The 27,974-nt window shown below is 35.1% G+C and overlaps 1 protein-coding gene across 4 annotated transcripts in view; it reads left to right on the top strand.

Moving 5' to 3' along the window:
* The window catches only part of LOC142336162 (uncharacterized), a 103,804-nt gene that overhangs the window by 22,697 nt on the left and 53,133 nt on the right, over positions 1 to 27,974 (top strand). For all 4 annotated transcript variants that reach the window (XM_075384770.1, XM_075384769.1, XM_075384771.1 and 1 more), the window contains 2 exons: positions 13,685 to 13,865; positions 26,244 to 26,443. In XM_075384770.1, the coding sequence (XP_075240885.1) occupies positions 13,685 to 13,865; positions 26,244 to 26,443 (381 nt within the window). The remainder of the gene's footprint in view (positions 1 to 13,684; positions 13,866 to 26,243; positions 26,444 to 27,974) is intronic.

Below are 27,974 nucleotides of genomic sequence, written 5' to 3'. Positions count from 1 at the left end.
AATCAAAACGAAAATGTTAAGTTAGTGTACTAAGTTCATATAAGTTCCTCTACGCTCTACCGAAGCAGTGGAGTTTGCTTTGCGGCAACGGAATCTCGCTGCTGTTGCAGTCAGTTGCTTGTCTTTAGTCTTTTTTGACAGCATCTAAGTTGTCCAATTTCTCAACTTCTTTTACTTTGACAATTTTAGTTTTTCGTTTCCATCTTCCATTCGTTTCATCATGTACCAAAGCTGAGACAACACAATCGTCGGTTCTCGCTTAGGTACCTCGTTAAGTATTTCCTGTTCACAATCAGGCAGCAATTCGTATGTGCAAATATTTAGTTTCTTCATAAAACTTTTGCTTCGTAGACTCCTACATGTCTTGTGCACATCAATTTTGTCCTGGTAGAATATGAATTTACAGGTAGCAGTGGAAGTTGTTTTGACATTGTTAATTGGTAATAGGTGGCAAGCATTTTATCCGATTGTAATCCATTTTGATTCTAGGGTGACTTTTGCACGATTCCTTGCCTCAATTGGGAGATTGGAAAAAGCACATAGTATTTCCTGGAATACCGTTCCTGAAAACGTGGGCAATCGTTAACGTTTTCTTTGATTTTCCCGTAATTTAGCATTTTCTTGTTCTTGTTGTTCGGTTTTTGAGCTCAAAAACAAATCTCTTTGGTTAATTCGCTCACTTTTCAGAATTGGTCCTCACGAGACCCTCGTCGCAGTTTGAAAAGGTCGCTTCTATCAGCACACCACAGCCACAATTAGAAAAAAGGAAAAAACGATTAAATGTAGTCGAATGCAACGATAATGTAATCTAGTTTAAGGATGTTGTTCAAATCGATGTTAATTTTATATGCTTCTGCTAAAAAAACGCTTGTTTTTAGAACGTAAATGTGAAGGTCAAAACGACTGAATTTAGTGAGTGCGTTCGACTTCTAAATCGTCGTGTTTTAAGTTAACTATTAATTGTTTGGTGACATATTATCAAAAACAAAATACCTACACCCCTGGTTCCTTTTCGAAATTTGGATACACACTTGAAGCCATATTGGGGACACTTAATTTCTAATTAGAGGTTCTTAGGCTGCAGCCATGATAATTCTGGCTTTTTGGTGCAGCTTGGATCAAAAAAATTAAAAAGTTTGTGAACGAAATCAATCTTCATAACAAATTCGAGGGCAGATAAATTGTGCTGATTTTCTCAATCCATATGGAACACAAGTTGTAATAGCTAAGCAGACCGGGGACAGAAGGATGTACCTATGTATTAACAACAGGTATGGCTTATGTTCATCTTTTCCTGAAGGATGTACCTATTAATTAACATCTTGAGTGATCACATACCAGATGTTACCAATTATTTAGGATGTACCTATGTACGAAGATTAGGTATACGGTATTTTTAATTTGTGAGGCATGTATCTATAACCGCATGAGAGAACATCTTCCAGATGTTCAAAATCCAAATACGTCAGTTCCTGCAAAACTCATACCCATCAATGCAGAGATAGCAGCATCTCTTACACCAACCGGAGCAAACTCAAATAACAAAAATGTATATTTTGAACTTTTCCTTTTTTCCGTTCTTCAAATTTCACCCAATTTGAGTTTTTAAATATTACCCAATTCGTAATGGTTAAACAAAATTACAAAATTACAAAAAATTATCAAAACTTGTTAAAAAGTACGCAAATGTCACACAAATTTGACCTAATTTACCCAAAGTTTGCCAATTTTGCCCAATTTTTCTGAAAACTCTTGATATTAAATTGTACCAAAAACTACACTTCTTTCACCAAAAATACCAATTTTACCAAATAAAAACCATTTTGTTTTCAAAAACCTATATTTACCAAAAAAATGCCCCATTTGCGACAAAAAGTACCCAACATAAACGCAAAATTTCCCTGTTACCAAATCTACGCAAAATTACCAAAAATGCCAGATTTGTGTAAAAAAATCCTGTAAACTAAATTACACAATTTCTACAAATTATTACTCCCTGTAACCAAATTCCGATAAAAACTACCCATCTTAAACCAAAAACCATCAGTTGTGGTTTTTAATGAGCAATTTCATGAAATCACATCAGACAATGATAGAACCCGCTAAGATTCTTTTTGTGTCACTGCTTAGGTCAGATACATTATCTCAAGATAGAGAAACAGAATCTACATTCTCACAATCATTGTTGTTTGATTGATTTGAAGAAAAAATAACTGTTTTTTCAGAAACTGTTCATTTTTTAATAGCCGCACAGCGATAGCTGGGGCTATTATTGGCCTTCTCTTGGTTTTTTACAATTCAAAGAATTTTAATTGTATTGGGGCGCTGTCTTTTTTTTACGACTCGAAGAGGAGTATTGGAGAAGTCCTTTTTACGACTCGAAGAGGAGTATTGGAGAAGTCATTTTTTTTAAATCAATTTTTTTACTGGAGTGATTTTTGAAGCGGGAAATGAAACGCGTGAAAAAATTTGGAGTGATTTTGGTGCGGAAAAAAGTGAAGAGCGGAGCTAAAAGAGAGTGGTTTTTGTTCATACCGCTGTTTTTGAGAGAGCGAGAAATTGATGTGAGAAAAAATTTTCTCTAAGCGAGCGAAATTTTTTTGTTCACGTGCGGCATTTTAAAGCAGTTTTTTTCTTTATTTTGGTTAAGAGGTTTTGTTATGATTTTGTTTTAATTTTAGGCTGGTTTTGGCAGTAGTATGAAGGTTTTTGGATAGTCATATGAATTTTATGATAATTCGGAGGTTTTTAATGTATTTTGCTGATTTTCGGGCTAATTTTTGCGGTTTTTTGACGATTACTTTGTTTTACTGGCTCAAATGGGTATTGAAGAAATTCTTTCTACTTGATCATTTTTATGATAACAATTGGTTACAGTTTTGAGGGTAAGAATCATTTTTTTGTTGAGAAATTTGACAAAAAAAATTGCGAAAATTGGAACTATTTTTCTTAATTTTTTTTGCAGTTTTTCGTTTTTTTCTGTTTTTAGCTCAGTTTCTTTGCCTATTATGACTTCCCTGTTGTTTTGCGAGCATCTGGATACCTATTGGCTGAAGGGAATTTTTCTTTGGGTTTATATGTTTTTGAAATATAAAAAAAAAATTAGTAACTTTGAGCTTTTTTTTCATAATTTTAGCCTGAAGTATTTTTCTCAAAATTCACATAAGTGGTTTTTGTAAGTATTAGTTGTTTTGATGAAGTTATTTTGGCAGAGATAGTTTTTTCGGGATCTCAATTTATAACAAAACTTGATCAGATTTTTTATCATATTTTAACAGACTTAATTTTATTGTTTGCACTCTTTTGGTTCATGACTTTGTTTCTAGATAACCATAAATTAGTGAAGGCACGTTTTGTTTGATGAGTAGTTGGATGGCGTTTAAATGGATTTTCACTTCGATTCGTTTCCGGAATTTTTCCGGGTATGTTTTTTTTAATCAATTTTATTGGAGTGATTTTTGAAGCGGGAAATGAAACGCGTGAAAAAACTTGGTGATTTTGGTGCTGAACAAAAATGATGAGCGGAGCCAAAAGAGAGTGGTTTTTGTTCATACCGCTGTTTTTGAGAGAGCGAGAAATTGATGTATGAAAAAATTTTCTCTAAGCGAGCGAAATTTTTTTGTTCACGTGCGGCATTTTAAAGCAGTTTTTTATTTGTTTTCGTTAAGAGGCTTTGTTATGATTTTGTGGCTGATTTCGGTAGTGGTTTCAAGGTTTTTGGAAATTCGTATAATTTTTATGATATTTCGGTGGTTTTTAATGTATTTTGTGCAGATTTTCAGGCTATTTTTTGCGTTTTTTTTTGACAATTATTTTGTTTTACTGGCTCAAATGGGTATTGAAGAAACCCCCTCTACTTGAGCAATATTATTATAACAATTGGTTACAGTGTTGTGGGTAAAAATTTTTTTTTGTTGAGAAATATGACAAAAAAATGGCAAAAATTGGAACTATTTTTCTTAATTTTTTGCAGTTTTTCGTTTTCTGTTTTTAGCTAAGTTTCTTTGCATATTATGACCAGCCTATTGTTTTGCGATAATCTGGATACTCTATTGGATGAAGGGAATTTTCCTTGGATTTGTATGTTTTTTGAAATATTAAAAAAAATTAGTAACTTTTTCGACTTTTTCAGTGAATTTTGTTTTTAAGAGCTTTTTTTTCATAATTTAGCCTAAAGTATTTTTTTTCAAAATTCACATAAGTGGTTTTTGTAAGTACTAGTTGATTTGATGAAGTTATTTTGGCAGAGATAGTTTTTTTCGGGATCTCAATTTATAAAATTTGATCAGATTTTTATCATATTTAACAGATTTGATTTTTTTGTTTTTAATTATTTGTTTCATGACTTTGTTTCAAGATGATCATAAATTAGTGAGGGCTCGTTTTGTTTGATGAGTAGCTTGATGGCATTTAAATGGATTTTCACTTCGAGTCGTTTCCGGAATTCTTCCGGCTATGTGTTTTATAAGATCAGTTCACACATTTTCATGATTTTTGAAGTCAAATTGGAGTAGTGATTTTGGTCACGCCGAAACAGGAAATGGAGCGAAAAAGCGCGTGGTTTTGCGTCGTGAAATTTTTTCCCTCTAAATTTAAAGTAGAGTGAGAAAACGGTGTTTGAACAAAATTCATTTTCTCGTTAGTGGTTTTTTGTTCACATGCGGCAATTTCACTTTGATTTTTACTGTTTTTTTTTCGATTTTTTGGATCGGATTTTTTTCTAAGGTTTTTCCAATCCATTCATAGTCCGTTTTAGCTCTATTTTTTTAGTCAATGAGATTTCTTTTGAATTTTACGTCAGGACTTGTCCTGCTATGTTTTTTTGTTTCGTCGTCATGATTTTTGTTACGACCATATGACGTCACAGCCACTTTTTGTTCATTCGTTCATGCAATTTCAACTGAATTGCATGTGTGACGTCATTTTTTGGTCTGAGTGGAGCGAGTTTTTTTGTTCATGCGCTTGATTAAATTTTTGGTCACACTTGACTTACCTCACTCTCAAAAATGACTTCCTCACTTTGAAATTGACTTTTATTTACTTTAATTCAAAGAGATAAGGTCAAATGGGTGTGTGTCACTCTAAGTGAAGGTTATTTGAGATCAGCTAATAGAAGCAGCAATAACTAATACAGATTTTTAATCAAAACATAACATATAAGCCTTCAATGAAAAGACGAGTTTTTTTGGTCTGTCTTTTTTACTGTTTTTTAGACGGCCGATCTACGAATCTATTGCGGCTATTTTCTGGCAACCTGCCAGCTATGTTTACACGTTTTTGAACTATATTACCATATATATGTCAAAGTTTTCTGATTTTATCGAATTTCTCAATTACATAAATTTCAAAAAATTGCAGATTTAAAATTTTGTCTAAAAATCTGCACAAGATTTCTCAAGATTGGCTGATTTAAAATAACTGTAAAAATTTAGTTTTTCAACATCCTTATAATGAAGACGAAATTTCCCACGTGATCACATGAACTGCAATAACTATAAGTTAACAATACGAATACTTTCATCCAGTTAATTCCTTCGGCCATTAAGAAAATAGTTTGTCAAGTTTACTAAATATGGTGCACATTGATTGTTCAGTTGAGTTCCGCGAAGATAATTTGCTAACACGATTAATATCCAACTTGATGTTTTTCAAGTTGGATAATAATCGTGGTTTCAAGTTATCTTCGCGGAACACATCTGAACAATCAATTTTTATCATATTTACTAAACTTCACAACTATTTTCTTAATGGCCCGAAGAAATTAACTGGATGACAGTAGAAATCATAATAATTAACCGACGTGTACTGTTTAAACAGTTCTGGCGGAATTGACATCACTTACCCGGGTCGAGAAAAAAATGCAAAAATTTGTAAGATAAGCGGTGAAAAGTTAGTTTTTTTCACCGCAAATTTCGTACGTAATTTTGCGGTGAAATGCGGTGAATGCGGTGAAATTATGTAAGTTCACCGCTAGACTAAGCGGTGAACTTACAAAAATTTACCACAATTGACCGCTAAAATGTAATTTCACCGCCCTTACAAGGGTACGAACCTCTCACCTCCTGCATGGCATCCACTTCTTCCACTGCGCCATCTCTCACTAAATTCTATTATTGTTTGTTTGAATATAAATCGAATTCACTCTACCTTTGCAAAACATGCGCGGTGAATTTTTGTAAGATTTGCAATTTTTAGCGGTGAAATTACATAATTTAGCGGTGAAATGTGGTGAATTTTTGTAAGTTCACCGCTTACTCTAGTGGTAAAATTACATAAATTCACCGCTTAAAAAAATCGTCAAAAAGATGTAAGATTAAGGGGTAATTTTAGTGGGAAGGCAAATCTAACAATTCCTCCCACACTCACCATTAATTTCACCGCATTCTTTGCTGATCTCAAACATCTTTAATAATTTTTTCTAAGCGGCGAATTTATGTAAGTTCACCACTAAGTTGAGCAATGAATTTATGTAATTTCACCGCATCACCGCTTAGCTTACATAATTTGGACACTTTTTTTCGAAGCAGTGAATTTATGTAATTTCACCGCTAAATTCAGCGGTGAAATTATGAAATTTCAGCGCTACCAGGCGATAAAGTTTTTTTTCACCGCATTGACCGCCTGATATGTAATTTCACCGCATTCACCGCTTATCTTACAAAAATGTCCGCATTAACCGCTTATGTTACATAAATTTGCGTCGAATGGCGGTGACACCTTGGCCCGGGTATTCAATGTCTTAGTCAAACTTAAACGTAATGCTGATTTAATTGATATTTCTTCACGTTATCAAATTTTAAGCCACTGGGTTGTCACAAATAGATCATAACGCCCTCACATTAACAATAAATTTACGTCCCGATATCAACCTACTTACGTATTTTTCTGTGATATCATCTTTCTAGGGGGTCTTTAAACTCGTGTGATCAGAGTATAACTCATGAATATAACAGTTTTTCGTTTTCTGTTTTTAGCTAAGTTTCTTTGCCTATTATGACCAGCCTATTGTTTTGCGATAATCTGGATACTCTATTGGATGAAGGGAATTTTCCTTGGATTTTTATGTTTTCTGAAATATTAAAAAAAATTAGTAACTTTTTCGACTTTTTCAGTGAATTTTGTTTTTAAGAGCTTTTTTTTCATAATTTAGCCTAAATTATTTTTTTTCAAAATTCACATAAGTGGTTTTTGTAAGTACTAGTTGATTTGATGAAGTTATTTTGGCAGAGATAGTTTTTTTCGGGATCTCAATTTATAAAATTTGATCAGATTTTTATCATATTTAACAGATTTGATTTTTTTGTTTTTAATTATTTGTTTCATGACTTTGTTTCAAGATGATCATAAATTAGTGAGGGCTCGTTTTGTTTGATGAGTAGCTTGATGGCATTTAAATGGATTTTCACTTCGAGTCGTTTCCGGAATTCTTCCGGCTATGTGTTTTATAAGATCAGTTAACACATTTTCATGATTTTTGAAGTCAAATTGGAATAGTGATTTTGGTCACGCCGAAACAGGAAATGGAGCGAAAAAGCGAGTGGTTTTGCGTCGTGAAATTTTTTCCCTCTAAATTTAAAGTAGAGTGAGAAAACGGTGTTTGAACAAAATTCACTTTCTCGTTAGTGGTTTTTTGTTCACATGCGGCAATTTCACTTTGATTTTTACTGTTTTTTTTTTTCAATTTTTTGGATCGGATTTTTTTCTAAGGTTTTTCCCATCCATTCATAGTCCGTTTTAGCTCTATTTTTCTAGTCAATGAGATTTCTTTTGAATTGTACGTCAGGACTTGTCCTGCTATGTTTTTTTGTTTCGTCGTCATGATTTTTGTTACGACCATATGACGTCACAGCCACTTTTTGTTCATTCGTTCATGCACTTTCAACTGAATTGCATGTGTGACGTCATTTTTTGGTCTGAGTGGAGCGAGTTTTTTTGTTCATGCGCTTGATTAAATTTTTGGTCACACTTGACTTACCTCACTCTCAAAAATGACTTCTTCACTTTGAAATTGACTTTTATTTACTTTAATTCAAAGAGATAAGGTCAAATGGGTGTGTGTCACTCTAAGTGAAGGTTATTTGAGATCAGCTAATAGAAGCAGCAATAACTAATACAGATTTTTAATCAAAACATAACATATAAGCCTTCAATGAAAAGACGAGTTTTTTTGGTCTGTCTTTTTTACTGTTTTTTAGACGGCCGATCTACGAATCTATTGCGGCTATTTTCTGGCAACCTGCCAGCTATGTTTACACGTTTTTGAACTATATTACCATATATATGTCAAAGTTTTCTGATTTTATCGAATTTCTCAATTACATAAATTTCAAAAAATTGCAGATTTAAAATTTTGTCTAAAAATCTGCACAAGATTTCTCAAGATTGGCTGATTTAAAATAACTGTAAAAATTTAGTTTTTCAACATCCTTATAATGAAGACGAAATTTCCCACGTGATCACATGAACTGCAATAACTATAAGTTAACAATACGAATACTTTCATCCAGTTAATTCCTTCGGCCATTAAGAAAATAGTTTGTCAAGTTTACTAAATATGGTGCACATTGATTGTTCAGTTGAGTTCCGCGAAGATAATTTGCTAACACGATTAATATCCAACTTGATGTTTTTCAAGTTGGATAATAATCGTGGTTTCAAGTTATCTTCGCGGAACACATCTGAACAATCAATGTTTATCATATTTACTAAACTTCACAACTATTTTCTTAATGGCCCGAAGAAATTAACTGGATGACAGTAGAAATCATAATAATTAAGCGACGTGTACTGTTTAAACAGTTCTGGCGGAATTGACATCACTTACCCGGGTCGAGAAAAAAATGCAAAAATATGTAAGATAAGCGGTGAAAAGTTAGTTTTTTTCACCGCAAATTTCGTACGTAATTTTGCGGTGAAATGCGGTGAATGCGGTGAAATTATGTAAGCTCACCGCTAGACTAAGCGATGAACTTACAAAAATTCACCACAATTGACCGCTAAAATGTAATTTCACCGCCCTTACAAGGGTCCGAACCTCTCACCTCCTGCATGGCATCCACTTCTTCCACTGCGCCATCTCTCACTAAATTCTATTATTGTTTGTTTGAATATAAATCGAATTCACTCTACCTTCTGCAAAACATGCGCGGTGAATTTTTGTAAGATTTGCAATTTTTAGCGGTGAAATTACATAATTTAGCGGTGAAATGTGGTGAATTTTTGTAAGTTCACCGCTTACTCTAGTGGTAAAATTACATAAATTCACCGCTTAAAAAATCGTCAAAAAGATGTAAGATTAAGGGGTAATTTTAGTGGGAAGGCAAATCTAACAATTCCTCCCATACTCACCATTAATTTCACCGCATTCTTTGCTGATCTCAAACATCTTTAACAATTTTTTCTAAGCGGCGAATTTATGTCAGTTCACCACTAAGTTGAGCAATGAATTTATGTAATTTCACCGCATCACCGCTTATCTTACATAATTTGGACACTTTTTTTCGAAGCAGTGAATTTATGTAATTTCACCGCTAAATTCAGCGGTGAAATTATGAAATTTCAGCGCTACCAGGCGATAAAGTTTTTTTCACCGCAATTGACCGCCTGATATGTAATTTCACCGCATTCACCGCTTATCTTACAAAAATGTCCGCATTAACCGCTTATGTTACATAAATTTGCGTCGAATGGCGGTGACACCTCGACCCGGGTATTCAATGTCTTAGTCAAACTTAAACGTAATGCTGATTTAATTGATATTTCTTCACGTTATCAAATTTTAAGCCACTGGGTTGTCACAAATAGATCATAACGCCCTCACATTAACAATAAATTTACGTCCCGATATCAACCTACTTACGTATTTTTCTGTGATATCATCTTTCTAGGGGGTCTTTAAACTCGTGTGATCAGAGTATAACTCATGCTTCCAAACACAAATCTATTCATGTTTTGAGTTTTGATGGGTTGTCCGGAACTCAAGCTTTTGAGAAAACACAACGTCTTCATACCGTCTAAATTACGTCAATGGCCTAATTTTTATACTGCACAAATAAAAGTCAATTGCAATTTCTTGTCTATAAACGATAGCTTCGAATAATGAGTGTGTATAAATATTAAATATGTCCAAGTAAACAATAATTTGAAGGCGGAATTCCTCTTCCCCGCCTTCAACGATGACATATCAATTTTAGGAGGGAAAAACATTTCGTTTGCTTCGCTGACCTGACCACTTGTTCGCAATTTCAAGACAGCTTCTTTATTATTATGAGTATTATTAGATACTATCGGTAATACGTCAGCGGAAGTTTCTGTACCATGCAAACAGACTGTTGTAAATTTCTACAATCGGAAAAAAAACATAACTATGTACGACTCAGGCAGCATTGAACTAATCTGATCACTCCGTGCTCAGTTTTGTGTTGTTTGACCTCTAAGTCATTGTACGAACAGCTGGGCTTTTATTAGGAAAGGGAACTGAGGTCCCTTTGGAGTTTCTCTGACAATGATGTTAAAGATCAAGAACAAACGTGAACATCAATGTAATGGGGGTGAAAATGGATTAATCACATATGGCATTATTTATAGTAGAAGAAGAGTACTTGGTCGAGAGATTGGTGGAAAAAGTTGAAGTCATTGTTTTGTTGTTATCTAAAATCGAAAATTTGATCTGCAGAATCAATGCATCCAACCAACGAACAGGTTGCAGCATTTGAAACAAACCTGAATTCAGCAGAAATCTACGTTTTTACATGGAGAAAAGGACTACAAAGATCAGATTAATCCTCATGACATACGCAAAAGATTAACAACCATAACCAGCCTGAAGTCTCAGCGCCCGGCATATGGTTCGCAAAAAAGGTAAAACATATTTCGGATAAACATTATAAAAGTATGGACGATAAAATGGCAGAAGTTGATGAAAAATGTAGCGGAGGTTTTCACTCAACTGCGTAAAAATTGAAAAAGTTGCTGCGTCACAGAGTAACTAAAATTAGCAAAAATTGAAAGTATCTTTGTCTGATTTTTTTATTCTTTTTGTACGCTCAGAAACAACCCTAACAAAATCAGACAAATTTTACAGATTACCTTTTCACTGCTGAGATGTCATTACTTTTCATCCTATAGAACAATGTATGAAAGTCAGCTTCGGTTTTCAGGGTAAGAGGCAACTAAAATTCCTCTTTAGTGGTTGGTTTAGCAAAGATAACAATGCTCAAGAGCAGAACCGTGAATAAGGTTGCAGAAAAATGTGTCAATAGCTGACAAAATTAATCTGTTCGAGAGCTTTGAAAAAAAGTTGTTGATGCAATTTTCGAAGGAATGGAGCTGTTGATTTGACGAATCCAAAGAAGGAGAAACAAATAGCAATAGTTAATGACAGTTAACTTACTGGAACACAACAAGAAACTACAGTGTTATTTTTGTCATTGTAGACAAACATTGCGAGGATTACGTTTATCTTGACAAGATATACGATAGCAGATGTGCAGAAATATTGGTCATCTCTAAGCAATCAATATAACGTACACATATGAAGTTCAAAGGTAGAGTCAATTCTGACTAACCTTGGAATAGCTAATTTTGACAAAACATGCGTGAATGATCGTAGAAAATGATTTTTTTTTATTTCTGTCGAGTTTTTTATTTCTGTCGAGGGAGTTTATTTCTGTCGAAATTTATCATTTTTCATTAATATCTAATTCTTCCAAAAACTTCGTCGATATGTAACATCAATAAAGAGCGATTTTCTTGCCATTTTTTTCAAGGAAAGTTCTTTAAAATTGGAAATCGTTAAAGTTTAACTTTTATTTCCAAATTGGGTCTCAATATTTTTTATTTTTGCACAACTATATAAAGTCAGATTCAATTCTAATGCTTGAACAAATGCGTTTTTGCACTCTGTTGTTATTCTGAAACTGTTGTATGTTGATTTTTTTTTGGTTTAATTGTGCTTTTCTTTTTGTTTGGATATAATGGAATTTTAAGCACCTAGAGAACCTACTTTCTGACTCAGCGAGAAACTACGATATTTTGTACAATGAAGACGAACACTACCGTGATTACATTGATCTCAACAAGATATTTGCAATAGGAGATAAGCAGAAATATCGTCAGGTGTAAGCAATCAAAGTATCGTACACATATAAAATTCGACGGTAGAAGTAATTCAGACAAAAAATTATGAATGTGGATGATTTTAGAAAAACTAATTCTGACAACAGTTTTGTGTATGAATTATTGTAGAAAGTGAACTTTGAATAGGATTTCTGTAAGAAATTTTTTAATTATTCAAATCTTCCAAATTGCTGTCAAGTTTTTTTGCAAAATTTTTCATATGAAATTAGTTTTCGAGTTTAATTTTTGTTTCCACGTTGTATCTCAAAATTTTTATTTGTAATAAAGTAAGTTTTAAATGTAATGTTTGAAAAATGCGTCTTTTGGCTGTTCGTTTTCATTCTGCAAAATGTATCTTGTCATATTGCTTAAATTGTGCTTCTCTGATATTTATTCGGATAGAACGGATCTTTCAGCAGAGTGCCCTTCATCGTCTAGCCATGGTTAACGGTCCGTTATTTCCTAAAGAAATCGAAAGAGGCAGGGAAGCCATGAAGACATGTGAGTAGCTGTCACCACGCAAATAAAAGAGTTCCCGTGCCTTTACTACAAAAGTTTTGTTTGTGAGACGCAATAAAGGCAAAAGGCAACTATTTTCGGAACAACTAGATACTGCTGAAATGCTTATATCGTTTAGAAAAAATTAAAATTAAAAAAAAATGCTAATTTTGTTTTTTACTCCGAAATTACCCTAGCAAAATCTGAACTAATTCTTGGAATGATTAATTTTCTCATAGCTTTCGTGCTGAAGAAAAACTAGATTTTCGTTTATGCTTCTAAATTGACACTTTACATCAGCTATGAAATGTTAAATGAGGTGTTGACGTGATGTAGTTCATATTTTCAAAAAAATTTTATCTCAGAACCATGCGTTGCGAATTGCCTTGACAACATCAGACTATAACTATTTGAAACAATTTTCTGAGCAATTACAAAATCACCAACAGCAGGTAGTAGTGACAGACGTTCTGAATTTTGAACAAACAGTTCTAACGAAATTTTACTTTGCTGTTAGTTTTCCAACCGTGCTTACCAGACAATAATATCCTTAAACAAGCTGCGCTGAAAACCATGGCAAGAGTGACTAAATATACTTGCCAGAAAATGAAGATTCTTATATAATGTATACGCCTTGGAAAACTGTTCTATGAACGAACTTTTGGACTTGGACAACCGTAGTCCAGAAGACAGAAAAAACGGCAAAATTTACATGATTTTCTTTAAACTTAAAAAAGTATCGAAAACTTTGGTTTGGGCAAAAGGAATCATCAGTGCTCCAGAAAACCTCAAATGGAGGTTTTTTTATTTTCTTAGAAATGAGTTGGAACATGTGATTTTTTTCTTAGAATGCTTACAAAGCTAGTTAATTAAATTAATTAAATATAATTGCAACAAAATAGTCCGATTTTCTCGCGTTCAAGACCGAGCATACCGACAATCTACTACGTCTAAAACTTAATAACCGACGATTTTCTGTGTTTAAAAGCTGACATATCGGCAATTTTCCATTCTTGGACGTGAACCTGGGATATCTATACAAATGTTCAACAATTTGGCCATTTTTCAGGCGATGGACGTGCAAGAACGTTTGCAGTGATGCCCTTTGGAATGAGCGCTACGGGTTTTGACTCTTATCCTGACGAGACTGCAGAATCCACGTTGAGCACAGATGAACCACAATACCATGTCATCAATTATGAGAACGAAACCGACAGGCCATGGGGACTTGATCCAATTGAAGCTAAGAGGTATGAAATAAGCTTGCACTATGAACTTAAAACAGCCATCATGAATTGATATGGTTAAACTAAGAACCAGGTGCCTACAAAACTCTACGGGATTCGGTTAGGTTAGGCTGATAAAGCTCTGTTATTGCCTGTTATCTCTTGCACTTAGAACTTCATCCAGGTCGAGGATTTCTTTTGTCCTCAATATGATGCAAACCTTTTTATAAACGCACTGGGAGGTGGAGCCGTGCGTTCGTTCAAACATACACTGGCGAGGCTTTTTAAACAAGCAACATGAGCGCACCTACGGTCAAGCAACATAAACGCACCATTACTCACGGTCGAGCCAAACTCAACTCCATAGAATTACCAATTCTGCAACATAGAACAGTCACGTTCTGCCACATACTCCATAGAATTACCAATTCTGCAACATAGAACAGTCACGTTCTGCCACATACTCCATAGAATTACCAATTCTGCAACATAGAACAGTCACGTTCTGCCACATACTCCATAGAATTACCAATTCTGCAACATAGAACAGTCACGTTCTGCCACATACTCCATAGAATTACCAATTCTGCAACATAGAACAGTCACGTTCTGCCACATACTCCATAGAATTACCAATTCTGCAACATAGAACAGTCACGTTCTGCCACATACTCCATAGAATTACCAATTCTGCAACATAGAACAGTCACGTTCTGCCACATACTCCATAGAATTACCAATTCTGCAACATAGAACAGTCACGTTCTGCCACATACTCCATAGAATTACCAATTCTGCAACATAGAACAGTCACGTTCTGCCACATACTCCATAGAATTACCAATTCTGCAACATAGAACAGTCACGTTCTGCCACATACTCCATAGAATTACCAATTCTGCAACATAGAACAGTCACGTTCTGCCACATACTCCATAGAATTACCAATTCTGCAACATAGAACAGTCACGTTCTGCCACATACTCCATAGAATTACCAATTCTGCAACATAGAACAGTCACGTTCTGCCACATACTCCATAGAATTACCAATTCTGCAACATAGAACAGTCACGTTCTGCCACATACTCCATAGAATTACCAATTCTGCAACATAGAACAGTCACGTTCTGCCACATACTCCATAGAATTACCAATTCTGCAACATAGAACAGTCACGTTCTGCCACATACTCCATAGAATTACCAATTCTGCAACATAGAACAGTCACGTTCTGCCACATACTCCATAGAATTACCAATTCTGCAACATAGAACAGTCACGTTCTGCCACATACTCCATAGAATTACCAATTCTGCAACATAGAACAGTCACGTTCTGCCACATACTCCATAGAATTACCAATTCTGCAACATAGAACAGTCACGTTCTGCCACATACTCCATAGAATTACCAATTCTGCAACATAGAACAGTCACGTTCTGCCACATACTCCATAGAATTACCAATTCTGCAACATAGAACAGTCACGTTCTGCCACATACTCCATAGAATTACCAATTCTGCAACATAGAACAGTCACGTTCTGCCACATACTCCATAGAATTACCAATTCTGCAACATAGAACAGTCACGTTCTGCCACATACTCCATAGAATTACCAATTCTGCAACATAGAACAGTCACGTTCTGCCACATACTCCATAGAATTACCAATTCTGCAACATAGAACAGTCACGTTCTGCCACATACTCCATAGAATTACCAATTCTGCAACATAGAACAGTCACGTTCTGCCACATACTCCATAGAATTACCAATTCTGCAACATAGAACAGTCACGTTCTGCCACATACTCCATAGAATTACCAATTCTGCAACATAGAACAGTCACGTTCTGCCACATACTCCATAGAATTACCAATTCTGCAACATAGAACAGTCACGTTCTGCCACATACTCCATAGAATTACCAATTCTGCAACATAGAACAGTCACGTTCTGCCACATACTCCATAGAATTACCAATTCTGCAACATAGAACAGTCACGTTCTGCCACATACTCCATAGAATTACCAATTCTGCAACATAGAACAGTCACGTTCTGCCACATACTCCATAGAATTACCAATTCTGCAACATAGAACAGTCACGTTCTGCCACATACTCCATAGAATTACCAATTCTGCAACATAGAACAGTCACGTTCTGCCACATACTCCATAGAATTACCAATTCTGCAACATAGAACAGTCACGTTCTGCCACATACTCCATAGAATTACCAATTCTGCAACATAGAACAGTCACGTTCTGCCACATACTCCATAGAATTACCAATTCTGCAACATAGAACAGTCACGTTCTGCCACATACTCCATAGAATTACCAATTCTGCAACATAGAACAGTCACGTTCTGCCACATACTCCATAGAATTACCAATTCTGCAACATAGAACAGTCACGTTCTGCCACATACTCCATAGAATTACCAATTCTGCAACATAGAACAGTCACGTTCTGCCACATACTCCATAGAATTACCAATTCTGCAACATAGAACAGTCACGTTCTGCCACATACTCCATAGAATTACCAATTCTGCAACATAGAACAGTCACGTTCTGCCACATACTCCATAGAATTACCAATTCTGCAACATAGAACAGTCACGTTCTGCCACATACTCCATAGAATTACCAATTCTGCAACATAGAACAGTCACGTTCTGCCACATACTCCATAGAATTACCAATTCTGCAACATAGAACAGTCACGTTCTGCCACATACTCCATAGAATTACCAATTCTGCAACATAGAACAGTCACGTTCTGCCACATACTCCATAGAATTACCAATTCTGCAACATAGAACAGTCACGTTCTGCCACATACTCCATAGAATTACCAATTCTGCAACATAGAACAGTCACGTTCTGCCACATACTCCATAGAATTACCAATTCTGCAACATAGAACAGTCACGTTCTGCCACATACTCCATAGAATTACCAATTCTGCAACATAGAACAGTCACGTTCTGCCACATACTCCATAGAATTACCAATTCTGCAACATAGAACAGTCACGTTCTGCCACATACTCCATAGAATTACCAATTCTGCAACATAGAACAGTCACGTTCTGCCACATACTCCATAGAATTACCAATTCTGCAACATAGAACAGTCACGTTCTGCCACATACTCCATAGAATTACCAATTCTGCAACATAGAACAGTCACGTTCTGCCACATACTCCATAGAATTACCAATTCTGCAACATAGAACAGTCACGTTCTGCCACATACTCCATAGAATTACCAATTCTGCAACATAGAACAGTCACGTTCTGCCACATACTCCATAGAATTACCAATTCTGCAACATAGAACAGTCACGTTCTGCCACATACTCCATAGAATTACCAATTCTGCAACATAGAACAGTCACGTTCTGCCACATACTCCATAGAATTACCAATTCTGCAACATAGAACAGTCACGTTCTGCCACATACTCCATAGAATTACCAATTCTGCAACATAGAACAGTCACGTTCTGCCACATACTCCATAGAATTACCAATTCTGCAACATAGAACAGTCACGTTCTGCCACATACTCCATAGAATTACCAATTCTGCAACATAGAACAGTCACGTTCTGCCACATACTCCATAGAATTACCAATTCTGCAACATAGAACAGTCACGTTCTGCCACATACTCCATAGAATTACCAATTCTGCAACATAGAACAGTCACGTTCTGCCACATACTCCATAGAATTACCAATTCTGCAACATAGAACAGTCACGTTCTGCCACATACTCCATAGAATTACCAATTCTGCAACATAGAACAGTCACGTTCTGCCACATACTCCATAGAATTACCAATTCTGCAACATAGAACAGTCACGTTCTGCCACATACTCCATAGAATTACCAATTCTGCAACATAGAACAGTCACGTTCTGCCACATACTCCATAGAATTACCAATTCTGCAACATAGAACAGTCACGTTCTGCCACATACTCCATAGAATTACCAATTCTGCAACATAGAACAGTCACGTTCTGCCACATACTCCATAGAATTACCAATTCTGCAACATAGAACAGTCACGTTCTGCCACATACTCCATAGAATTACCAATTCTGCAACATAGAACAGTCACGTTCTGCCACATACTCCATAGAATTACCAATTCTGCAACATAGAACAGTCACGTTCTGCCACATACTCCATAGAATTACCAATTCTGCAACATAGAACAGTCACGTTCTGCCACATACTCCATAGAATTACCAATTCTGCAACATAGAACAGTCACGTTCTGCCACATACTCCATAGAATTACCAATTCTGCAACATAGAACAGTCACGTTCTGCCACATACTCCATAGAATTACCAATTCTGCAACATAGAACAGTCACGTTCTGCCACATACTCCATAGAATTACCAATTCTGCAACATAGAACAGTCACGTTCTGCCACATACTCCATAGAATTACCAATTCTGCAACATAGAACAGTCACGTTCTGCCACATACTCCATAGAATTACCAATTCTGCAACATAGAACAGTCACGTTCTGCCACATACTCCATAGAATTACCAATTCTGCAACATAGAACAGTCACGTTCTGCCACATACTCCATAGAATTACCAATTCTGCAACATAGAACAGTCACGTTCTGCCACATACTCCATAGAATTACCAATTCTGCAACATAGAACAGTCACGTTCTGCCACATACTCCATAGAATTACCAATTCTGCAACATAGAACAGTCACGTTCTGCCACATACTCCATAGAATTACCAATTCTGCAACATAGAACAGTCACGTTCTGCCACATACTCCATAGAATTACCAATTCTGCAACATAGAACAGTCACGTTCTGCCACATACTCCATAGAATTACCAATTCTGCAACATAGAACAGTCACGTTCTGCCACATACTCCATAGAATTACCAATTCTGCAACATAGAACAGTCACGTTCTGCCACATACTCCATAGAATTACCAATTCTGCAACATAGAACAGTCACGTTCTGCCACATACTCCATAGAATTACCAATTCTGCAACATAGAACAGTCACGTTCTGCCACATACTCCATAGAATCACCAATTCTGCAACATAGAACAGTCACGTTCTGCCACATACTCCATAGAATTACCAATTCTGCAACATAGAACAGTCACGTTCTGCCCCATACTCCATAGAATTACCAATTCTGCAACATAGAACAGTCACGTTCTGCCACATACTCCATAGAATTACCAATTCTGCAACATAGAACAGTCACGTTCTGCCACATACTCCATAGAATTACCAATTCTGCAACATAGAACAGTCACGTTCTGCCACATACTCCATAGAATTACCAATTCTGCAACATAGAACAGTCACGTTCTGCCACATACTCCATAGAATTACCAATTCTGCAACATAGAACAGTCACGTTCTGCCACATACTCCATAGAATTACCAATTCTGCAACATAGAACAGTCACGTTCTGCCACATACTCCATAGAATTACCAATTCTGCAACATAGAACAGTCACGTTCTGCCACATACTCCATAGAATTACCAATTCTGCAACATAGAACAGTCACGTTCTGCCACATACTCCATAGAATTACCAATTCTGCAACATAGAACAGTCACGTTCTGCCACATACTCCATAGAATTACCAATTCTGCAACATAGAACAGTCACGTTCTGCCACATACTCCATAGAATTACCAATTCTGCAACATAGAACAGTCACGTTCTGCCACATACTCCATAGAATTACCAATTCTGCAACATAGAACAGTCACGTTCTGCCACATACTCCATAGAATTACCAATTCTGCAACATAGAACAGTCACGTTCTGCCACATACTCCATAGAATTACCAATTCTGCAACATAGAACAGTCACGTTCTGCCACATACTCCATAGAATTACCAATTCTGCAACATAGAACAGTCACGTTCTGCCACATACTCCATAGAATTACCAATTCTGCAACATAGAACAGTCACGTTCTGCCACATACTCCATAGAATTACCAATTCTGCAACATAGAACAGTCACGTTCTGCCACATACTCCATAGAATTACCAATTCTGCAACATAGAACAGTCACGTTCTGCCACATACTCCATAGAATTACCAATTCTGCAACATAGAACAGTCACGTTCTGCCACATACTCCATAGAATTACCAATTCTGCAACATAGAACAGTCACGTTCTGCCACATACTCCATAGAATTACCAATTCTGCAACATAGAACAGTCACGTTCTGCCACATACTCCATAGAATTACCAATTCTGCAACATAGAACAGTCACGTTCTGCCACATACTCCATAGAATTACCAATTCTGCAACATAGAACAGTCACGTTCTGCCACATACTCCATAGAATTACCAATTCTGCAACATAGAACAGTCACGTTCTGCCACATACAAGATAATACGTTCTTGAAAAATACTCAGTGAGCTAAAAACTGCAAAAAACTTTCTTTTTTAGGTGCAGTAATAGGATGCAATGTAGAAAGTTATTTGACTGTCTATGGTAGCTATTCAATATTTCTAGAGCTCTTTTAAAGCCTAAGGCCACAAAAAAAATTGACAATTTCTGCGTGCAGTCAAAGGAAAAACCGTGGCTCTTTTTATGCGACACTTTAAAGTTTCAAGTGAAATCACGGATAAGCCAGGCTTCAAATCATCAAAGAAACAAAGCACATTTATTGAACAGCGCATGGGTTTCTGTAATGCCACCAGAAAAGGAGGGATATAAAACAAGAAAATGATCAAACAATAAATTTTTTCCCGAAGCAACAAAGGAAACAAAAGCAGTTTAAACAAAGCAGAACCAAAATTTTTTGATATTCCTCAATCATTATGGGCAGGAGTTATTTCAACAAAAATATGAGTAACCTCGAAAATTTGTCCGAGACAGAGGGTCACAACATATTTTTAAATACGACTAGCCTATTGAGAAATAATCGAAACAGCAACACTTGCAGTCATAGTTTACTTTTTCTTAAATATTTTCATAACATTGGCACAATCACCACTTTTAATTTGCAATGAATTAGCTGTCACATTTAGGTCAACGTATATTTGTTCCGACCCCACTTGTGGGGGGAGGAACTATATACACAAATGGGGGTTTTTTTGTTCAGACAATTTTGGCCGATCAATATTTTCATCGTAGAGAAATGTGAAAGGTATCATTAAAAAGCTCGCCAAGCGTAAAATTTGAAAGTAAAAAAACTTTTTGATTTCCATATTTTTCGAGGAGTTATCGAGGTTTAAAGTTTTGTGTAAACACGTGATATTTGCTTGATTTTGTTCACTTTTAGCAAAAATTTTGTTCAAATTAAGGCCTTTATAAAAATATTATTTCCAAATTACATTTCAAGCTACAAAATCAAACAATTTTGAGCTACCAACAGATCGATATAAAGGCTTGTTCTGGTTTCTTGAGGAACTTTAGTATCAAAAAATGTCGAATTCAATTAGAGGGCTGTTTTTTTTAGAAAAATTTCCTATTTATTATTGTTTTTTAATCACTTAGGAGCTAGTCACTTTTCATGTAGGTTCCATTACTGACAAACATAATTTACAGCCAACAAATACCCAATTAACAAAATATTTTTTAAGGAATCACTCATGTTTTCTTTGTCTTCGAATATGTGTTATCGAAATTTTAATGAAATTTTGATTCTTTGAGATTTTACTAACTTTTGGGAGTCCTACGGCATTGACTTAAAAACTGAAAATGCTGTCTACATCTTAATATGCACTAGGTAAACCTATATAGTGCTTTGAGTGGACAGCTAATGGCTGCTAAGACTTCAAAAACAATTCTTCGATTTTTTTTTAATTTTTAACCGATATTGAATTTAATTTCATCAACAGTAAGTCAGTCTCAGTAATAACTGGACCACCTTCCGATTTACTGAAACCAAAATTAATCTGCTAAGTGGTTTTATCTGATAACTATTGGTTTTAAGACTTCGATAACATAAGTTTTCATTAATTCAAAAAAAAAGTGAATTTTTTTTTGTAATTTTGGTCGTTTTTGAAATCTTCTCCCGTTATCCTAAAATTGATAGATTCCATTGCAACAGACGCCCAATCGATCAGATATAAAGATTTCAGAACAAAAATTATGGTTTAAATGGCTTCCAGACTATCTTCTCGAAATTTCGGCTTAATTTTTGTTGATTTTTGCCTGTTTGTCGTTTTTTTAAAAAATCATCGGACTTATTGTGATGTCTTATACGTAGGATTTTGATGACAAGCATCCTTGTGTTCCCATTGACGCATAACGTAGCGTAATTATTGGTTTTCGTTGAAAGCTCTTGAGTTTAATGGCTTTTAAGACTTTAAAAATAAACTTTTGGAACTTTTTCGGACATTAACCACCCTTAAACATATTTTCGCCAACTGTAAGTCAATATCAGTAATAACAGGACCTCCCACTTTTCTACTGTCATTAAAACGAATCTTGTTAGCGATTTTATCTTCTAACTATTGGTTTTATGACTTCGATGCCACGAGTTTTCAATTTTTTTTTAAAGATTTTTAGGTATATTTGTTGTAGTTTTGGTTACTCTCAATTTTTATCACAGTATCCCAGTATTGATAAATCCTAGTGACTTAAAAAATAAATTCAAACGATCATTAATTTAGCCAAGAAAAAATTATTGTTCAAATGGCTTCAACACTTGAAATTTTCTACTGAATTTTTTGTTGCCTGATTTGGTTTTCATAATCAAAAGACTTATTGTGATGTCTTAGTAATGAATTAAGCATGACAAACATCCTTATATTTCTAACAAAAAATAATTTTGCGTATTTATTGACTATCGCTGAGAGCTATTGTAAATAGTAGCTGTTAAGACTTTTTAAAAACTTTTTAATTTTTGATTACAAACCTTTATTAAACCTAATTCCATGAACTGTGAGCAAATCTCATTGATGACGTGGCCCCTTGTTGCATAGGGAATGAACCTGGTAAGCGGTTTTAACTAATAACCATTGGCTCTATGATTTCGATGCCACGAATTTTCTTAGTTTCAAAAAAATCTGATTTTTGTAACTTTGGTTCCTTTTGAAATCTTTTCTCATGATCCCAGCATTGATAGTTCCCAATGGTTTAGACAAGACGTCCACTGAATCATAGATAAAGTTTTCAGAGAAACGTTTATGGTTTCATTTTCTTTGACACTTTATTCTCGCACTTCTCTACTGAGTTTTTTGATTTTACATAAATTTGTTGTTGCTTTCATAATCGTAAGACTTATTGTATGTGTCGTTGATAAAAACGATTGACAAACACCATTTCCTTCTCATTGGGGTATCACGTAGCGTACTTTTTGACTTCTGTTGAAAGCCATTGAAATTAATGGCGTTGATATATCTGGTTTTCGCAAAAATTTAGTGGCTTTGTTATTTTTCAGGCTTTTGAAGTCATACTTTTAAGAAAAGAACAACCTCATTGCTTTTAAAAAACTATATTAAATTAAAAAATTTATTACCAAAAAATTCTCTTGGATTCGACAATTTTCTCGCAACTTGTGACTTATTCTCATCATTGAGAGGTTCCATCCAATTGATTGCAATTCAAAAACCATTTTCCTTTGATATCATGTCGTAACTGATGTTTTGTTTGTTGGACAAAATGGGTTTTCATAAAAGTTTTATGAGTGGTCAATAATTATGTTTCTTTTTCTTTTGTTTTAGCACATTCGCTAAAAAATTTGTTTTTGCTTACTTTGTCGTTTGTTTTTTTTTCTCCTATTCTTTCTAACGGCAGATCTTGTGAGCGCTGTAATGAGGCGTGGTGCTACGTATTTCAAATGGTAATTCGCTTGTGTGACGATTTTCTTTAACTCAAACATCCTTTTTATTTATCTCATCATTAGGTTGACAATTAAGTCAAAAATTTAGATGAGCTCGGGTCGGAACATCATATGCGAACGCACATTAACGAGCATCCTTGTTGAAAATTTATTTTCAACAGATTTTAAAATCTGCTTGCGTCTGGATCGAACTTTTTTCGTTGGTCCTTTCACAACATCAACCAGCAAAAGTCTGGAACCTATACCTTTTTTGGCGTGGACGCGTCTTTTCTGAAGGAGCTTTGAACAAGCACATGAAAGCACCGATACTTAAAACAAGCCAAGGTCTGGATCGTTGGTAACATCGGGCTGCCTAGGTATTTTCATGATCAAATTTCATCTGGATGTCCTTATGTCGATTTTCAAACTGTTCGCAACGAAGAAATCGCGAGGGCAGAATATCATTGAACATATGATAGTAATTAGATGCCAATTAATATTTACTTGTATTTAATCTTCTCACTCAAATTGTTTTAGTAATTCTGTGATTTCTCTAATTTTAATTTTATTCATAATCTTATTTTAGTAATTTTGACTTTGAGGTAGTTTTTCGAATGCTTGTCTCTTTCTTCAGTGAACCGCAAATTTTTCATGAAAAAAACAAAGAAGATTGATATGAGAAGGCATGTTGATAATTTTTCAAACAGCATTTTTTGAAGTAGATTTCAACAGAAATGTCAAAAAAAGTTAGGAGTAAACACTGGTATGCATGCTTTGCTAGCGCTATACGTCGATCATTAAAATGCTGATATAGCTGTAACTTTACTCTGTAAAACTCGACATTGTCGATCTGTCGATCTCGAGCACAAATGAGAAGTTTTTAATAGGAAGATTTTAACATTTAAGTATGGTCTCCTAATTTGTCATTTTGTCCACAACAAAATTTTTGGAGCAATTCCCTACAAGCTTAGCAAGCTCAATAAATTTTAAGTTAACTGATACGTAACCAAGCTTTTGTACTTAACAAAAATTTTCCGATTGAGAGTCGGAAGCGGAATTGTGGGAACATCCGTTTTAACCATGAGAATTCTTTTCAAAGGTTGAATAGTCACTAGTTATTTAAGTTAAATTTGTTTTTCAAGACGCCTGCAATAAAGTGCATGCTTCCCATATACTCAGCAAAATTTGTTTCATTGCTTTTGATTCAAAAAACTAAAAATTTACACATGGATTGATAGCAGTAAGGTCTGTTGGAATATGAAGTTTTTTGCTTAACTCTGCACGTTTTTCTAAGTTAAAAATCACAGACAAGATGCCTTAAAAAAAGTCTTAAGAGAATCATTATAATTTAGTGCTAATTGCTCGTTTCAGCCACACAAAAAATATTCTAAAACTGTTTTCCCGACAAAAACATAAAGCAGGTAATAATAACGTGAAGTAATTTCTAGCCAAATGTTTTAAATTGGCATTCTATATCATCGTGAACAGATAGCTTCCTCGGATTTTGTGCAGTTTTGTTATAATTATTATAATTTAAGGCTTTGAGTTTCGCAAAATTTGTGAAACTGCTCTTTTGTTGCAGTCCTTTACTACCCACTTTATTTGCATTTGAAAAAGTTAAGCAGTTGGTGGATGTTTTTTACTTTTCCCAATTTCAGTACTTTTTACCCAATTTCAGTACTTAACTTTTTGTGGGAGGAGCCATTTTTCTATATAGTAAAAACAATAAAGTATATTGTACTTTAAAAACTACTTTAGCACAATAAGCAATGTTACGAACAATAATTTAGAAATTATCATAAAAGCGTTTACAATTTGCAATTAAACTAAGTTGTAACTTTTAGGTTAGGTTGTAACTGGTTAGGTTGAATTTCTACTTAAAATAGTCTATCGAGAAAAGCGTGCGAATATTTCAATCTTGAATTTCTTGACACCACTTGTCCCTCGAGTGACCGAGGAATCAGAATCAAGAATGCATTTCAGAAAGGAATAAAAATTGATCACACAGCTCGAGCCACTCCACACTATAGAAACCGTTGACAAAGATTGCGATAAACCCAACTGAATAAAAACTGAGTGCCTAGTAAAAAAAGACACACTTTCCGGTCTTAAAGTTCAATCTAACTCAGAGGCCCCAGACCAAGAGTTGGTATGTCCAGACTTTCGTGCGTTCAAAAGTATTCGGACTCTCTTCGTGCGTTCAAAGGAACCTAAATCCATACTTTCGTGCGTTCAAAGTTTCCACAAAGTTTCCAAAATTGAACTTCAAGATCAATGTCTAGGTCCAAACTTTCGTGAGTTCTTTCGTGTTTCCACAACGCACGCCCTGCCCCCAACTCCGTGGCACCTTCGCCCAGAAAGACTCGATATTCTTGAGGTCACTGCTTTAGTTACAAGACAGTCCATCATACTATAACCGAACAAGCACTATCAAACAAATGACTTAACGTTTAAAAAAATTAGTAGAGATGTCAAGGTTATCAAAATTGATATCAAATCAATAGGCATCAAGGTTATAAAACTTGTGTAGCGGAAATTCATAGGAATTAATACGCACATACTTTCCACAGATTGCACCATCAAAGACGCAAGATGTCGGGATCGTCTCACTACATGAGAAGACATTCATCATCTGGAGTGACTGGAAGACGACATTCTACTAGACTGAACAGAGGACATAAGAAGAGACGAGATATAGTAGCCATGAGTCATCCCTCAGCGAGCAAAAGCACTTCTCGTTTGCAACAGTCACAGTTGATTAGATTTCAGAGTGAGTAACGAAGAAGAAGGTTCCTGTTCCTATGAAATAACGCATGAAGTTCATTGATAATTTGATAATTTTTGTGCCACCCTATTACGTGGAAAAAGTATTTGCTTGAGTAGTCGAGTTTTTATAGCTGCGAAGCTGTAAGCTGAGCGGAGCTATATTGCGGTGCTCTTGGTTTCTTGAATTCAAAGTGTTGAATTGTATTGGGGCGCTGTCTTAAAGATTTCTTCTCACATTTTCATGATTTTTGAAGTCAAATTGGAGCGATGATTTTGGTATTCCCGAAACAGGAATTGGAGCAAGAAAGCAAGTGGTTTTGCGGCGTGAAATTTTTTCACTCTGATTTTAAAGTAGAGTTAGAAAGTGGTGTTTGAACATAAATTTGCTTTCTCGCTGGTGGTTTTTTTTATCTTTTAATCACATGAGGCTTTTTGACATTGAGTTTTACTGCTTTTCTTATTTTTTTTTGGCTCTGATTTTTTTCTAAATGGTTTTCCTAATTCAATAATTGTCCTTTCTAGGCCTTTTTTAATTTAATCAATGAAAATTCTTTGAATTGGATGTCAGGACTTGTCCTGCTATTTTTTTTTGTCGTCAGGATTTTTGTTACGACCATTTTTGTTCATTCGTTCGTTTAATTGCAACTGAATTTTGTGCGTGACGTTATTTTTTACTCTTGGATCGAGTCTTTAATAACCACCGTCAGCCTCTCAATGGCTATTATTTGGGCGATCTCCTTTATTTTAACTCGCTTTACCTTTTGATCTCGTTTTTCATTTTACATAAGTCACAATTTTCACGTTTCACTTCTGAAACGGTATTTGAACAAAAATTCGTTTTCTCGCTAGTGGTTTTTCACATGCGTCAATTTTACTTCGATTTTTACTGTTTTTCAATTTTTTCTAAATTGCTTTCCCAATCTTTTCATTGGTCATTATAGACCTAGTTTTATGTTTGAAACCAAAATTCAGTTTATTGCTATTGGTTTTTTGTTCACATGCGGCATTTTGACACTGACTTTCCCATTTTTTTATTTTTTCGATCTGATTTTTTTTAGAAATGGTTTCCCCAATTCACTCACAGTCCGTTCTAGGTCTAATTTTTTGTGTAGTCAATGAAAATTCTTTGAATTGTAAGTCAGGACTTGTCCTGCTTTGTTTTTCGTTTCGTCGTCTGACATTTTTGTATTTGAGTTTTTTATTTCACACAGCAGAGCTGAAAAAGTCAAATTTTCTGAATTACTTCTTCCTCTCACTAACGACTTTTACGCGCGTGACGTCATTCTCACTGTCTCTAGCAAACGTTTTTTGCGTGATTAGATCTTGATCATAAGTGACTTACCTCATTCAATAAAATAACTTTTGCACTTTAACACTTCAGTTTATTTTGATTTAGTTTAATGTCAAAGAAACTCTTATATGTAAAAAAGTCCCTAATGAAAAAGCTTCTGCGAAATGAATTTTAACAAGCTTTATTAATTTATTGATGAATTTTTTACATAGCTTTTTGAGCGGCGTCGATAACTTTTTCAACT

The sequence above is a fragment of the Convolutriloba macropyga genome, chromosome 3, assembly GCF_964194025.1.
Source record: "Convolutriloba macropyga chromosome 3, txConMacr16.3, whole genome shotgun sequence".
NCBI classification, from domain to species: Eukaryota; Metazoa; Xenacoelomorpha; order Acoela; family Convolutidae; genus Convolutriloba; species Convolutriloba macropyga.
The sequence above is the reverse complement of the archived record's forward strand: the minus strand, read 5'-3'. Positions and strand labels throughout refer to the sequence as shown.